Below are 16,277 nucleotides of genomic sequence, written 5' to 3' on the forward strand. Positions count from 1 at the left end.
TGGATGGGGAGGGGAACACTTCATAGAAGAAGGGGGAGGGGAATGGGATGGGGGCTTATGGACAGGAATCTGGGAAAGGGGTAACATCTGAAATGTAAATAAAGAAAATATCCAAAAAAAAAAGAAAAAAAAATCTCTTCCTCATCTCTCAAAATGCTCTCCAACCCTTTTAAATGAGAGAAAACATTATTATTTGTTTTTCTGACCCTTGCCTGTTTTTCTTAATCATCTACTGACTTCTAATGCCATCCATTTTCTTGTAAATGTCGTGATTTAAGTTTCATATAGACGCATAAATTCTATGGATCTGTCTATGAACATCTAGGCTAATTCTACTTCCTGGCTATTACGGAGAGGAGAGCAGTGACTGAGATTCTGCAGTGGGTTAACATAGTCTCGGGAGTGCTGTATCTGTCTCATACGCACTGTTTAGTAGTTTGAAAACTGCCACACGGAATTCCACAGTGGCTGCTTGAGTTTACATTCTCCTGAGCCTTGAATAAGTATTCCTCTTCCCTCACCTCTTCTCCAGAATTTGTTGTCACTTGGCTTTTTGTATGCAGTCATTTTGATTGGGTGAGATGGAATCTCCAAGCATCTTTATTTGCATTTCCCCTCCCCAGCTAAGGATGGGGAACACTTTTTTTCAAGTATTTATTGGCCACCTTTATGTGTTAATTGTCTGTTCAGTTAATGAATCCATTTATTGATTATGTCATAGACAGGTATCAAGATCTGTGGACACTAGATAGTTTTTGCAGATTCTTGTGTCCAGGAACAAGGAATTGAACAGAGACACATGAACAGTCCAGAAACACAGATGCTTTATTAAGAGAGAAAAGCACTTTGAGAGTGGAGTGGGCCAGATCTGGGCACAGGGCAAAGGCTCTATGGCATCTGTTCCTAGTGGACTGAGTGACTTTGTAGGCCCCTTGGGTGGTGGACACTTTCTACTGCACGTGCCCTACCTGTTAGATCACAGCCTCTGTGGAAGGAGTTTCCATTTCTCTTCCACTGCGTTCTGTGTGTGTGCTACTATTGATCTCCTAGCACAACTGGATGATATGATTTTTATTGGTTTTTATCATTTACATTTCTTTTCAATATTAGTGCCAGTGGTGTGTAGCTGGCCATGCTTTTTCCCACTCTATGGGCTGTCTTTTTGCTATCTGTGGTCTTTCTCTTTGGTGGTTGTTTCCCTTGCTGTTCAGGACCTTCTTTATTATTATTATTATTATTATTATTATTATTATTATTATTATTATTATTATTAACTTGAGTATTTCTTATATACATTTCGAGTGTTATTCCCTTTCCCGCTTTCCGGGCAAACATCCCCCTAACCCCTCCCCCTCCCCTTCTTTATGGGTGTTCCCCTCCCCATCCTCTCCCCATTGCCGCCCTCCCCCCAACAATCTAGTTTACTGGGGGTTCAGTTAGCAGGACCCAGGGCTTCCCCTTCCACTGGTGCTCTTAGTAGGATATTCATTGCTACCTATGAGGTCAGAGTCCAGGGTCAGTCCATGTATAGTCTTTAGGTAGTGGCTTAGTCCCTGGAAGCTCTGGTTGCTTGGCATTGTTGTTCATATAGGGTCTTGAGACCCTTCAAGCTCTTCCAGTTCTTTCTCTGATTTGTTCAGGACTTTCTTAATTTCATGTGTATCTTTCTGTTATTTCCTGAGATTGTTTCCTGCTTTATTAGAGTCTGATTTAGAAAACTCTTGCCAATGTCTACACTTTTAAAGTGTTTCCTTTTAGCAGTCTGAAAGTCTTAAGCTTATATTAACATTATTGATCCACTATAAACTGATTTTTTTATAAAGGGCAAGAGTGTGGATCTAGTTCCAGTCTTCTGCATTTGGAAATCCAGTTTTCTCAGCAGAAAAGAGGCTACCTCTTTTCCAATGCATGTTTTTGAAACCTTGTCAAAAATTAGGTAGCTGTAATTGTGTGAGTAATTTCCTGGTCTTTCATAGTATTTCTTTTTAAAAATTATTATGGCTTCATAATATAATTTGGGATCTAGAATTGTGGTAACCCTAGCATTGCTCATTCTGCAACAATTCATTGCTTTGTCTGTCCAGGGTCTTTTTCTGCTTCTATATAAAAAATGTCTTTATAAATTCATCAGTATGAATAAATACCAAAACTTATGTAAAATACAACAAAATTATGAAGAAAATTTTATGTGCAATAACATCAAAATGAACAAATTTAGAAATAAAGTCGTAACAGAATATATAATTTATAAAAATATGTTACATATGTTTTATAATTAAAGATAGTATAATTTTCAAATAAACTTAATAATGAAAAATGTGTAAAAATTATAAAATGTTCCTGAAGGAGGTTGAAAATCCAAACAAACAATGACAGTCCATGTTTATGCATTGGAAGAGTTTGTATTATTGTAAGCAATTGTCTTTCAGCTGAGGTCCAGATCCAGACCCAGTGGATTCTTCACCAATGTGTCTGTGGCCTTTTTGTTGTAGTTGTAAAAAATATATGAGTTCTAACATTGGTATGGATGAATAAAATATTTAGCACAGCCAAAACAAAACAAAACAAAAATAAAGTTATAGAACTATGAAAGAAAATGGAGTTGTAAAACATTCACTTCCTGGGTTTAAAACTTACCATAAAGACACAGTTATAAAGGCAGTCACAAGATCACAAAGAGACATGGAATGGAACTAGGAGTGCAGACAAAACTTGGAAGAAAATGAGTTTATTTATTAAAAATTAACACTAAGGTATTAGATATCATCATATCATCATGGTATTTTCAAACAAAGTAAGGTTTAGTAGATTCTTCTTTCTCCTCATCTCCTAGGCTCCTGCTGTTGCCATGCTCCCCCGCCCCCACCCCGGAGAACCTCAGTATAACGAGTGACGCTATGTAAACCCTGCTCCACAATTGCAGTTAGTTGGTTAATAAAAGGCTAGAGCCTGTGATTGGTCAGTAAAGCGAGAAAGGTGGGACTTGAGAACTGAGTGAGGGGGTCTCATTTGAGAAGAGTAGGGAAGAAGGAAAAGGAAAAAGGACAGGGAGAGAGGAGGAGGTCACCAGGACTGGAGAGGGAACAGGAGCATGCATCCAGAAGAAACGCCAAGTAAGGGACATGTCTGATGGAAGTCAGAATAGCTTAAAACCTGCCCAACCACAGGTTCTAGTCCTTTATTATCCAATTAACTTTAAATTGGGGAGCAGGGTTTACACAGTAACTCTTGGTGTGTGAGGGTCTCCTTGTCAGGGGCAACCAGATCCTGGGGACCAGTAATCAGCGTCTGAATACATAGCACCCCCAGACCGACTCCCAACAGCCTGCTACTCTTCACCCACCCCTGTCACTACTCACTTCCTCTTTCCTCTTTTGTGTCCTCGTGCACATTCCATGCTTCCTTTTCACGTATGATTCAAGGAGAGCCAAGTCCCAAGGGCAAAAAACTCATGTTCTCTCTCACCCGAGATCCAACATGTAATGTATATGCATACACATTTGTGTGTGTAAATGTGGGTAAACCTACAAAAATACCCACCCACCTATTTCTTAGCAAAGCTACCTAGGCTGTTCTTTGAGGGAAAGGATAAATTTATTGAAAAAAGTGCTAGTGAAATAATTAGATAGCTACATGGCAAAGATGAACTTGGACAGGTACCATATAGCATATGTAAAAACTAAATAAAAAATATATATGTGTGTGTGTGTGATATGTGTGTGTGTGATATATATATATATATATATATCTGTGTGTGATAAATATATGTGTGTGTGTGATATTTATATATATGTGTGTGTGATATGTGTGTGTGATGTGTGTGTGTGTGTGTGTGTGTGTGTGTGTGTGTGTGTGTGTGTGTATCTGGTGCTGGTTTGAATAGGAAATGTCCCACTTACGCTTAAGCATTTGAACAGTGCACTCCCAGCTGGGGATGGTGTTCGGTAGGATATGGGGAAATATAGCCTTGTAGGAGGAAGGAGGTACATCATGGTGGGTGGGCTTTGAGAGTTTAAAGCCTCCCTCACCTTCCCACCTCTGCTTCATGCCTGAGTTAAAAGTTGTAATCTCTCAGTTGCCTGCTCTGGCCCCTCCTCATGCCTGCTGCTCTCCGAAAGGTAACCCAAGCACACTCCTTTTAGAAGTTGCCTTGGTCATGTCTTTTATCACAACAAGAGAAAAGGAAAAGACACACGGGTAAAATAGAAAAATTATGACCCCTCAAAGGAAAATAAAGAATAATTGAACTTCACCAAAATTTGATTTCTTTTACACTTGAAAAGAAGCCCGCATTGTTGGTATTTTGTCTAAGCTTCACCCCCACAGTTGCCTGGCAACAGCCAGCTGTGCCCGACACTATAACCTCTTCCTCTTACCCTCTCTTACTTCTCCCTTACTCTTTGTTCTTTCTTGCCTCCTTCCCCATTCCCCCACCCCCCCACGTGCCCATGGCCAGCCACGTTTCCTCTCTTCTTCTACTCTTCTCTTATTTAACCTCTCCACGTGGAACCATGTTGTCTGGGTGTGTTCTGTCCAGGCACAGGCTGAGATTCGAAACCCTGACAGTCACCTCCATCTCTCTGATCTTTGCAACCAAGACCTTCACTTCGCTGTTATTTTCTTCTGCATCTGGGGGATTTTCTTGAAGAATGATTTCTGATTACTGAGTTTAGTTTTTGATGGGGCTGTGTTTACCATTGCTTCTGTGAGGGATGTGTGGCCATGGGCATGTTAGTGACTTAACTTTTCAGTGCTAATATCACCATTTTTAAAGTAGATAAATTGATCGCACCTATCCTACAGTGTGTTGTGGGAAATAATTCACTGTGTATATTAGCTCCTATTGTTTATAAGTAGTCTTATAATGTTGTAGTAATTGGTAATAAAGTGCTTTTTATTATAATGAAGCATTTCTGACTCCAGAAATTTATCACTGCATAAAAGCATTGCCATTTGCATATATCAGGCTAAATGTGCATGTAAAACTATCTTTTTCTATTAATGCCCTAAACTTTATTTTATTTCTTCTTCTCTTATACAATAAATTCTAACCATAGACTCCTCTCTCTTCCTCATGATTCCCCCTCCTATCTCTCCTCTCCTCCAGATATGCTCCTCTTTCCCTTTAGAAAATAGTAGGCCTCCCACTGATATCAATTGAACTTAGCATAACAGCATGCAATTAGACTAGTACAAACCTTTATATCCTGAGTGGTGCAACCAGTTAGCATGGGGTACTTATGTGCCTTAAACTTTCATATTTGAGGACTTCTTGGATATTTTACTAGGCAGAGGGCCATATAGTTTTTCAATGTATCTTCTGTTAAATTGTGTGGGGATCCTTTTTGCATCTTTTGGAATCAGAAAAGGAGAGACTAAAAATATTACATTTCCTTCATGGTTTTATTTATTAGACTGTAGGTCAGTAATAGTTCCTTTCTTTCTTAGGGTTACTAAAACATCTTAAGGAAAGGAATGGTTCATTCTGGCTTACAGTTCCAGAAAAGGTCCATAACTGCAAGGGAAGCATGGCAGGAGGAATGTGGGGTATCTGGTTGCATTGTTTCTACAGTTGGGACTAAGAGCTACAGATGTTGGCACTTAGAAAGCTTTTTCCTTTTTATATAGTCCAGGACCCCATCACAAGATGTGCTAATGCCCACATTCAGAGTGAGTTGTCCCACCTCAGTCATCTAATCTAGACAATTCCTCTCAGTCGTGGCCAGAGGCTAACCTAATCAAGATCATCAATCTATCACAAGTAAGCCCACTGGTTTGCCTCTGTGGTTGTAGAGCCTGTCAAGTTGACAATCAATATTAACCAGGGCTATTTATCTGGAAGGGATTATGGGAGAGCCATATTTACATGCTGATCTGTTGTGAATTCTACTCTGGTGTGCTGAATGACAGTTTCCCCTACCTGTGGTATAGTATCAGAGATAAGTAGGGAGCTAACTCTATATGTAACCCACACTGCCACAGGTAGATGTCAGCTGAGGTAATTTCTCCTCTCTTGACTTAGAACCTCTGGCTGAAAGTGTAAAGGCCTCCTCCATTCAGAGTTAACAGAATTTCTACTTCTCCAGATGGCTAAGAACCTCCAAGGTATTTTCCTTGTATTGGTCCCATGGGCAATTCTTATTTCCATCCCTGCTGCTACAACTTGGGGACATGCGCTTGTCAAGTTCTAGTTGCTGGGGGATGCTAAGGAGGATGAGAAACCAGAATCAATAACGCTACAAGGAATCCCCGGACCACAGGATTTTCTTTTCCTTTTAGCTGGGCACTTACTAACCTACACACTGCCCCGTCCCAGTGCTGACAAGGATATCTGCTGCATCTAAGGCACTGTTTTTCTTAACAGTCGACTCCATGTAAGCTGGATATCCAACCCCCAGTGCTTAATAACAGGAGCATTTCCCTACAAAAGTCATGGCAACAAGCTTTGCTCTCTTCCCCTCCCACTTGTTCCTTGAAGTTCTTTGTAGTCTACTACGACGACTTCCCACTTGCTTGCTGTATTATCTTTCTAATATCTCATTAACTAAGAGACAAATAGGGACCTCCCCAACCAATCCCACTCTATACAAATTTCATCAAATTCCCAGCCCTTTGTCACACTCTCCATTACATTGATATAGTTTTTTCTTCTATTTTTAGATACCAGAAAATGGAGAGAGTGAAAAAGATGAATGGTTGTGCTCTAATTTCCATCCAGAAACAGTCCAGGGAAGTTGTTGTATGGGCAATTGATCACTTAAATTGGATTCTTGGCGCAGCCTTTGCCCCTCCTTCCCTATAGAGATGGGTCTCCCACTCCTGCATCTCAGCAGACCTTGGCTTCATCATACTTCCTCCTGGTTTGTGCCCAGGCAGCTCCCGAACAGTGGCAGAGCACCATCTGCAGAAAACACTTCCTGTGAAAGCCTCAAACACTCACCTTTTGGTCCAGCTCCCCCTACTTATGTTTTTTGTTTTTTTGTTTTTTGTTATAGAATTTCCTCTTTATTGGGCATTTTGTGGTGTCAGGGAACTTTTATATTCCAACTGTATTCTAGATCTTCCGATAAAGAATTTCAGTTGGTCCTTATTTTAGTGGGAGTCTTTAGCTCTAAGCATTATGAAATATGTCAGAAACTTGCTTTTTTTTAACCTAGCAGCTATTTCTTCTCTTCTTATTAATAAGAGAACTCTGATTTTTATTGAGGATGTCATAGTACTCAGAAGAAAACAATCACTCTATAGTATCCTTTGAGTCAGTCACTGTAGACACAAACTTCCTCTGGGTTTTAAGAATGTATGTGTTTCCCTGAATGACATTTTGCTATAGGCCTATCTCATTCTTGGAGTCAGCTATTATGGATAGAAATGAAGCAACCAACTTACATATGTTAGGGAAAGCCAAGATAACTTTTAGGGTCTTGATGTGCGTGTGTGTGTGCGTGTGTGCGTGTGTGCGTGCGTGTGTGTGTGTGTGTGTGTGTGTGTGTGTGTGTGTGTATCTGCTGGTCTTGGGACACAGGGATTATATACTTTTCAAGCACTTTGCCAATGTACACCCTAACCCTGATATCTTTGAACCAACAATTCAATGCCAGCCATTAACTGTCCCTAGTCCCACAGTTTTGAGACACAATCTCCCATCTCATTTAAATTTCTCTTAATTGAGTTTCTGTTCAATTATGCCAGGTTGAATTACTAAGTGCAACTGGCAACTTGTTAATGTTTAGATCGTCCAAATGTAAGTAAACTTACCGTGGCCTAATAAACTCACCTAGCCACATTCACTTGAGAAAGAACTAACTCTCCTACTGTTTTTCACCTCTCATTTACGGTTCCTCACAGACTCAGTGGCCAGCATATGTCTGTTCCTGAAGCAAAAGTCAATGGCTATATGGGGAAATTGGACACAATTGGGTTTCCTCAGCAAGGACACAGAGGCAAATGCTCCCTGAGTGGGCATCCACTTAGATCTGCTATTTAGATGATGGTGTTGGCATAAGGTTGCAAACTTAGGCATTTAGAATTCTATTTTAACATTCTATGTGAAAACCAATCTCTGATTCTGGAGGAAAGTACACTGTACTGAACCCAGCAGTCATGCTAGACAGCTCACTAGTAATTTCATCTATAAAGCTAGTGTAAGGTTGCACACCTCGGGCATTTAGAATTGCCTTTCATTCTTGACTGAAACCAATCTCTGGTTTCAGGGTACAGTGCACTTCACTGAACCCAGCAGGCATGAAGATAGACACAGCTCACTGGTGATTTTGTCTATAATTTTATGTAGCAATTATATATGTTTTATGGCAAGACAGGTTTCTGTGATGGTATGTATCCAGATCACAGGATGAGGAAATCAACAGCTCTCACTTCCCCCCATCTCCCATATAGTAAATTAACACTTTGCAAAGGAAATAAAGAGCAGAAAACATCTGAAGGCAGATTACTAATTGGGCCATCCTGCTCACAGATATCCACCAAGAATCAGCTGAGTGTCATTACTAGCATCTGATGTAACTCCGTCTTACTGTTTCCTACGACAATAATAGGATAATAAAAAAATGTATCATCAATAGCCTTTCCACACAGACGGCAGCAGAGTTTCATACTAATCGATGATGAATGAATGAGTAAATCTAGAATCAAATATGAAGACACCTCTTATGAATTGGTAAACATTACAGAATTATGTCTATTGAATGAAAACTTGTCTTGGCAAACATTGGACTCATTAACTCTTTTGTCCTAGTAGCTATGAGACGCTGTTAGGAAACATTCATTATCTTTTTCCTGTGAGCTACAAGTTAGGAGATGGACACTTGATCTTCTTTTTTTTTCTTTATTAACTTGAGTATTTCTTATTTACATTTCTTTTTTTTTTTTTTGGTTCTTTTTTTCGGATCTGGGGATCGAACCCAGGGCCTTGCGCTTCCTAGGTAAGCGCTCTACCACTGAGCTAAATCCCCAGCCCCTCTTATTTACATTTCGAATGTTATTCCCTTTCCCAGTTTCCGGGCCAACATCCCCCTAACCCCTCCCCCTCCCCTTCTATATAGGTGTTCCCCTCCCCATCCTCCCCCCATTACTGCCCTGCCCCCAACAATCACGTTCACTGGGGGTTCAGTCTTAGCAGGACCCAGGGCTTCCCCTTCCACTGGTGCTCTTACTAGGATATTCATTGCTACCTATGAGGTCAGAGTCAAAGGGTCATTCCACGTATAGTCTTTAGGTAGTGGCTTAGTCCCTGGAAGCTCTGGTTGCTTGGCATTGTTGTACATATGGGGTCTCGAGCCCCTTCAAGCTCTTCCAGTTCTTTCTCTGATTCCTTCAACGGGGGTCCTATTCTCAGTTCAGTGGTTTGCTGCTGGCATTCGCCTCTGTATTTGCTGTATTCTGGCATTCTGGCTGTGTCTCTCAGGAGAGATCTACATCCGGCTCCTGTCGGCCTGAACTTCTTTGCTTCATCCATCTTGTCTAATTGGGTGGCTGTATATGTATGGGCCACATGTGGGGCAGGCTCAGAATGGGTGTTCCTTCAGTCTCTGTTTTAATCTTTGCCTCCCTATTCTCTGCCAAGGGTATTCTTGTTCCCCTTTTAAAGAAGGAGTGAAGCATTCACATTTTGATCATCCGTCTTGAGTTTCATGTGTTTTGTGCAGGAGATGGACACTTGAATAAGCATCTGGCATCTTACAGCGTGAAAGAAAAGCCATGGAGACTTACAGTAGAACTGTCTAATACATCTAAGGAAGGTTCATAAAAAGAGGGATGCGAAGAGTTGGTGACTTATGTTAATGTTAGCTACAGCAAGAGCAAAAATAGCAAGAGTCAAAATAGCAATGGCTTGACATGTAAATTTGGTTCTTAATTGTATCAGAGTTGAGTGAAGATATTTCTGGTTAGTGGGAATTGGCATGACCGACCAAGTTATGAGGAAGTAGATGTTTTCCTCCATGTGTGGGGATACAGTCGAATGGTGGCCCTACATCTTCAATATGCTGTGTTTCCTGGGTCCTCTGTGAGTGTTGAACTCTGGTCAGTTGATGGAAGAAGAGAGCAATTTGGCACAAATACAATCAAGATTTTATTCATGTTAGAGGGGATCAGATTTATATTTTATTGAGTAGTTCCAGTCACGCAACCTCATTTAGGGATAGAGGGTTAGAAGTACAGTCCCCGTGCAGGAGATCTTTTTCTAAAATCAGCTCCAACGTATAAAAGGGAGGTTTGGATCTGTGGTGAGCAGCAAGCCAGCTTTACCACAGAGAACTTTCTGGAAGAGCTGGATTAACATAGGGTTGTGAAGAATGAATTTGTCAGCCAGATACCGACATACATCCAAGCTACAGGCAAAAATATTTGTGAGAATGTTTTTAATGAGCCATGTTTTGAAAGATGTGAAGTCATCTTTGCCAATTGAACAGCTTTCGGAAGTTTCATATCTAATAGCGTCCAACAGAGCCATTCACAATGATACATCTGTGTGGGACAATTTCTAGGGGAAGAGTGATGACCTCCATGTTCTTGCAAATCAAGCTGTCTGGGTGTGGGATTGGATCATGAGTTAGTCTGGGGTTTAAATCAGATAGGTTTCAGGCCTGTCCTCCATTCTGAGCTAGCAGAGCATAGCCATAGAGCAAGGACAGGCCAGCCAAGTTTCAGAGAAGAATTTTCTTGTGAGTTATTTGGACAGTACATGGAAAAGTTGTGACCAGAGGGCCTATTAAACAAATGGCCTTCCTAAATCTTGGCTTCCTCATGGGTGAGTCCACACAACCTGTAAGTGCACAGTCCCATCCCACCTAAAATTATTGCATGGTCACTGGGAAATAAGACATCAGAAGTGAGAGGGAATCTGAACAAGTAGATGATATAGATGGAGCCAGTTGCAAGTGACAGTTTTATTCAAATCGGTGAATCCTTGACTTCTGTTTTCATTCAATAGCATTTGGTGCAGTTACATTGGGACACCCCTAGAGTTGGAAACTGGTGAAGGGCCGTCAGTGGCCAGGTGGCAAACTTTAGGATGCATTCCACAAGCTGCAACACATCACAGATGGCTCCTGGTCAGCCAAATTGCCCAATTAAAAATGTGAGGACTGGGGGGTTGGGGATTTAGCTCAGTGGTAGAGCGCTTGCCTAGCAAGTGCAAGGCCCTGGGTTCGGTCCCCAGCTCCCCCCCCCCCAAAAAAAAATGTGAGGACTACAGTTCTCTCAGTTCAGTGCACTGAATTGCTTTTGACTTGCTCTGTCCTTTCCAGAGTTTAGGCACTCTAGTCATCCAGCCCCTCACAGCTTTCCAGCATCCTAAACAATCTTCTTGCCTTTAGCCTTGCCTACTCAGTGTGTGCTTAGAGGATCTCATCCAATGATTTCTTGGTTCACCCTATTAAGTCCTCCAATAAAGAAGTAGCACACAGGGTTTGTAATTTCAGCTCAGCTTTGTGGACAGCTCAGGCAGAGATGGCGCATGGTTCCACTTCTTAACATGATTTCCTTTGTCCCAGAAGAATCAGTCACGCTGTGGGGATGCCAAGTCAAAAACTATTGAGTAGCTTAGAGACTCTGAGGATGTGGCATCATATTTCAGCCTCACCTAACCTTGTCTCTCCCTGGATTGTCTGGGCAGCTCTGAGACAGACTGTATCCCTCATTCCTGATCTGACAGTGAAGCTAAGGTCCTCCTGTTAGTGACATACAGAAAAGGCTGCAAACAGAAGTGAGGAGCTAGTAGCAGAAGGCCAAAAATTTATGGCCACGTTCAAGCAGTTTGTCCAATGATAACATATGGAACAAATATAATCTTTGCTGAAAAGTAATTTTAACCATTTGCATATATTCTCCCCAAGGGGGGGGGGAATCCTGGGTACCCAGGCTTAAAGAGTGTGTTGCCCCCTAGAATTGCTCTAATTACCTGTGAGCTAATTAGAGACTATTATGTATTCAGAAGTGAGAATTTTATTCTTCAAAATTTGCATTTGCAGCAAGAATCTCATTTTCTATGCACCATAAGGTGAGCGCTCCCTGCTGACTTCCTCTCCCTGTGTATAAGCAGGGCTTACTCTGGGACCATGATAATCAGAAGTCCATTAGGCAGAGCCCAGGGAAGCCAGGAAGAGGGAACAGACTTCTGGGTAGACACAAGGGTCTAGAAACTAGTAGCAGAATCAAATCTTTGGAGTAATACAATTTGGATAGCTCCTTGCTGAAGCCACTTTTGAGTTTGCTCAGACATACTCAGAATTTCCAGAAGAAAGGGCACTCCCACAAGTAAGAAACAGCCCTTGCCTGTCCCTGAAATGAATCAGGAAATTTGGGTTGCTCCGATAGGGCCTGGCAAGGTATATATAGGAGTGCTAGTCTAGCATTCATAAAATACACAGTCGGAGATTTGCCCCATTTTCTTTGGATCCCTAGCTCTGTTTTTTTTTTTCTTTTGTTGTTGTTGGGGTTTTGTTTGGTTTTGTTTTGTTTGTTTTTGTTTTTGTTTTTGGTGCCAATGGGCTAAAGTCTCCATGTCACCACACCTCAGAGTTCTGGCTGAGGGACAAGTGTGGAAGAAGGAAAGGATGACCTCCTTCTACTGTCCAACTCTGAGTAGAGAGAATATCACAGGGAGCATGGGCTTCACTGATCAGGATGCTCAGAGTGCCAAGGGCTGTTGCCAAGACCAAGGGAATTTTAAGTTGTGAATCAGAACAGGGTCAATATTACAACTCCTCTGAGGTTAGCACACTTGTAAAGAAATCAGAATTGAGTGCTAAGTGGTTTGGATTCATAGTTTTACTCATTAACTCTTCCACTTTACTGTTTCTATATATTTGTGGTTTCTAAAGGAACAGCTTAGCTTAGAATGGGAAAGCAGCCATGTGGCATAGAGTCCCATTGCCCTGTTCTCTGACCCTGTTGCTGATTCATTATAGATTTATTTTACTGTGAACCAAAACTTTTTTCCCCAGTTATCAAAAGTCCCTGCCAGTGTATTTGGCCAGTGCCAAAATCTCATATAAAAGTCCTGATGGACAAATGATTGTTTCTAAATAGACCAGCAGCAGACTAAAAGTCTAGTTTACTCTAAAGATTTGTTTTGCTAAACTCCCCTCACTTTCCTTCCCAAATAATCCCATTGAAATCTCATTCTGTTGTGAGAAATACTCTGACAAAAAGTGACTCAGTTGGAAGGAATGAAAAAATGCCCAGTGATTGAGTTTTCCTCCTTGATCCAACTTTGCTTTTTTTTTTGAAGCATTTTGTTGTATTGATTGCATTTTCCAACTTTTCACTGATTCTTTGTGAGTTTCACACCATGCACCCCAGTCCATCCCCTCTCATCCATCCTCCACCCTCCAAATCTTCCCCCAAAAGAAAACAAAACGAACAAAACAAAACAAAAACAAACAAACCAAAACAAAGCATAAAAAACATCTCATGGTGTAAACCAGTGTGTCTGTCACAAACAGTGTGCCCCACAGTACACCTTTAAAATGCACGTTTTCATTCCTTTGAGCTAAGCCAAAACTTCCTATTATTGGTCTTGTGTTCTTTCACTGACAGCACCTAAGTGATTTCAGATCACCTATGCATTTCAAATTAGTCCTGTTCAAGCCCCGAGAGAGAGAGAGACCCAAGTATAAGAAAAGCTGATGCCATACAATTCCATGCTCTTTGTATGATACAGTGGCAAAGCTGATTTCTTTCCCTGAAGCTTCCCCGGGGAAAGATGAATGCACTGGAGACGGTGTAGCAAGCGGGGATTCACGCACTCTCAACCATTTAAAGCATCCCTGAAGTAGGAAAGGAATGGGAATGGGAAAGGAAGCCAGGGTGAGTGGAAAACTTAGTTCAGCAGGAATGAGAATGATAGAGACAGCAGCAAGGATAGAGACAGCACACAGTTTGGGTGCCAATGCACACCAGCCAAAGTCCACTAACAGCCGAAGGAATGGAGTTCCTTACAGGATATAGCATGGAGAACACATAAGGGAATCTCAATAACAGGGGGCCTGAGAGAAGAGGAAACTGCAGTGTTGTCACTAGATCTTACCTCGGAGGAGGAAAGAATGGATGAAATAGAAAATGTAGCTGGCTAAAATGAAATAAAGTAAAATATAGTAATCACTCACACTAGCTAAGATTCAGTCCCACCCTTTAGTGTCAGCTGGATTCCTGTGTCCTTCTCAGGAGACGAATAATAGATATGATCCAGCCTTAGGATGTAGCAGAAGATGGAATTCAGACTGGCCTGAAAAAAAAATCTTGTGACTAGAAACTATTATTAGGTTGACTTAACCCAGTGGCACACTTCCTGCTTTTTTGGTTCAATTGCCAACTTTTTGGACCTCACATATGAAATGGCAACAGACAAAGAAAGAACAACCCAGCATCTATCCTAGAGGTTCACTGATTCCAGTTGGGTCAATCCTGAGTTGACTCGGCATTGCTGATATATTACTGATGAGACTTCTTCTGTGACTTCTTCAGGTACCTAGGCAGCTAATGCAGAAGGGACCTGAGGAGACACAAGGCTTGCTCCATGCTAGCGACTGTGGCAAGACCTGAGGCGTGAGCCCTGTAACAGACCAGCATGTCCAACAAAACTCTACAAATTGAACACATGAGACGACTCTCAAGAGACAATTTGAGTCATCCTTAGTTCACAGGCCATATTCTTAAGAGTACTACACAGATAAAGGATGCACAGATAAAAATGTTTGCTCTCTTTAAGGATGCCGCTCTTCTATTCATGCCAAAAAATTCTCACAGAGGCTTCCCTCCTCCACACTGTGGCTCTGCACCAGTGCTCCGGTCTCATTTTCGAGATACAGAAATTTATAATTGGTTTTACAATTGTCACGGAGGTACCTTAATGACTTTTTACACATTATTTGTTATAAGGACAACATTACTGGGAACCAGACTGAAGAGGAAATTAACCCATGCTCTGACCACCACCACCTCCGTCACAAGTCAAGCTGTTTATATTTAGCCTTGCTTGGTTCAAGATCTCACCCAGGTGCATCCAAAATTTAATTGTAAGACATTCAGTGTTTTGACTATTCTGTGTCTATTGTGTAATTACTATAATTATACTTTCAGCGATGTTGGGGTCTACAACAGATTCATGAATGTAAAAACTGACTGGCCAATAAAACTCCTTCCTCACTCTGTTTCACACCTAGGTATAGAATTAGTCTGGGGTTAATTTTTCCTTTCTGTTTCTTTTCTTTTTAGAGAGAGAGGTAGTGCTCCCAGGCGAAGAGCGACTTGACGTCTGAGTGTCTTCAGGGTAGCATCTTCCATTTCTGTGTCAGTTTAAAAAAACTAACCCTGCTATTTTAATTGCAAATGTATGTTTTGATTCTATTGTTTAGGAGTTATAGCCCACGTGTGTCCCAAAAGAATGACATGGACTAGAATAGAGAAAATGTGAAGCCTAATTAGAAATCTGTTTTAAAATAGAACTGAGTCCGGGTCCTGGATAAAGCAGTGAATATGAGATAATTGTGTGAGTAGCTAATGTCCTGTTAGACATTGTAACCCTTCTCATGCAAGGCATCACTAATCAAGCATCATGCTCTACCACAAAAGCATAGGATACAGTTTAACATCTTTCTCAGCACATTAGCTAGGAAGAGCATTGCTACAGGGAAACAGGACTGGCTCCCAAAGGCTTGTGTGTTAAAGGCTTGGTCTTCATCCTGGTGCTGTTGGGATGCCGTAGAACTTTTAAAGGAAAACCAATAACAGTCTTTAAGTCACTGTGGGCGGGGCATGCCTGGAAGGGAATTGTGGGACGCCAGTCCTTTCTCCCTTTTCTTTGTTTCCTGCCACTAGTGAATGCGATACTTTGTTTGATCATGTACTCTTCACTGTAACACACTGTCTTACCACAAGCCCAAAGCCAATGAGAGCAACCAACCATAGATGGAAAGTCTAGAAACTGTAAGCCAAATTAAACTCTTTCTCCCTAGAAGCTGATTATCTCGTGTTTGTTATGCAAAGAAAATTGATTAACAGAGACACAGGCTCACATTCTCTGGTGTTGTGGAAAGTGAATGAAGGTAGGAATGAATTTTAAAAATAAAATCTAGACAGAGTTTCACTATGTAGAGCAGGTTGACCTCAAACTTGAGGAATTCTGCCTGTCTCTGCCTCCCTAGTACTGGGATTACAAGTGTGTGCCACCATACCCAGCTGTGAAAAGTAGTCTAGCTTTACCATAGATTAGCCTTGTGGGCTGAGATGCTGCTTGTGAGGGCATTAGTGGGGCTAAC

The 16,277-nt window shown here is 41.3% G+C and overlaps 1 protein-coding gene across 4 annotated transcripts in view; it reads left to right on the plus strand.

Annotated features, from left to right (window-relative positions):
• Mthfs (methenyltetrahydrofolate synthetase) overlaps positions 1–16,277 on the plus strand; it is a 147,345-nt gene that overhangs the window by 106,264 nt on the left and 24,804 nt on the right. The window contains exon 4 of one of the 4 annotated variants that reach the window (XM_087561236.1): positions 15,235–15,508. The exons of the other annotated variants lie outside the window; for them this stretch is intronic. Coding sequence (XP_087417362.1) covers positions 15,235–15,246 — 12 coding nt within the window. The 3' untranslated portion in view covers positions 15,247–15,508. Of the gene's footprint in view, positions 1–15,234; positions 15,509–16,277 lie in introns of those variants that run through there. 4 annotated transcript variants of the gene reach the window in all.

Source organism: Rattus norvegicus, chromosome 8 (genome assembly GCF_021556685.1).
Source record: "Rattus norvegicus strain SHRSP/BbbUtx chromosome 8, alternate assembly SHRSP_T2T, whole genome shotgun sequence".
Taxonomy (NCBI): domain Eukaryota; kingdom Metazoa; phylum Chordata; class Mammalia; order Rodentia; family Muridae; genus Rattus; species Rattus norvegicus.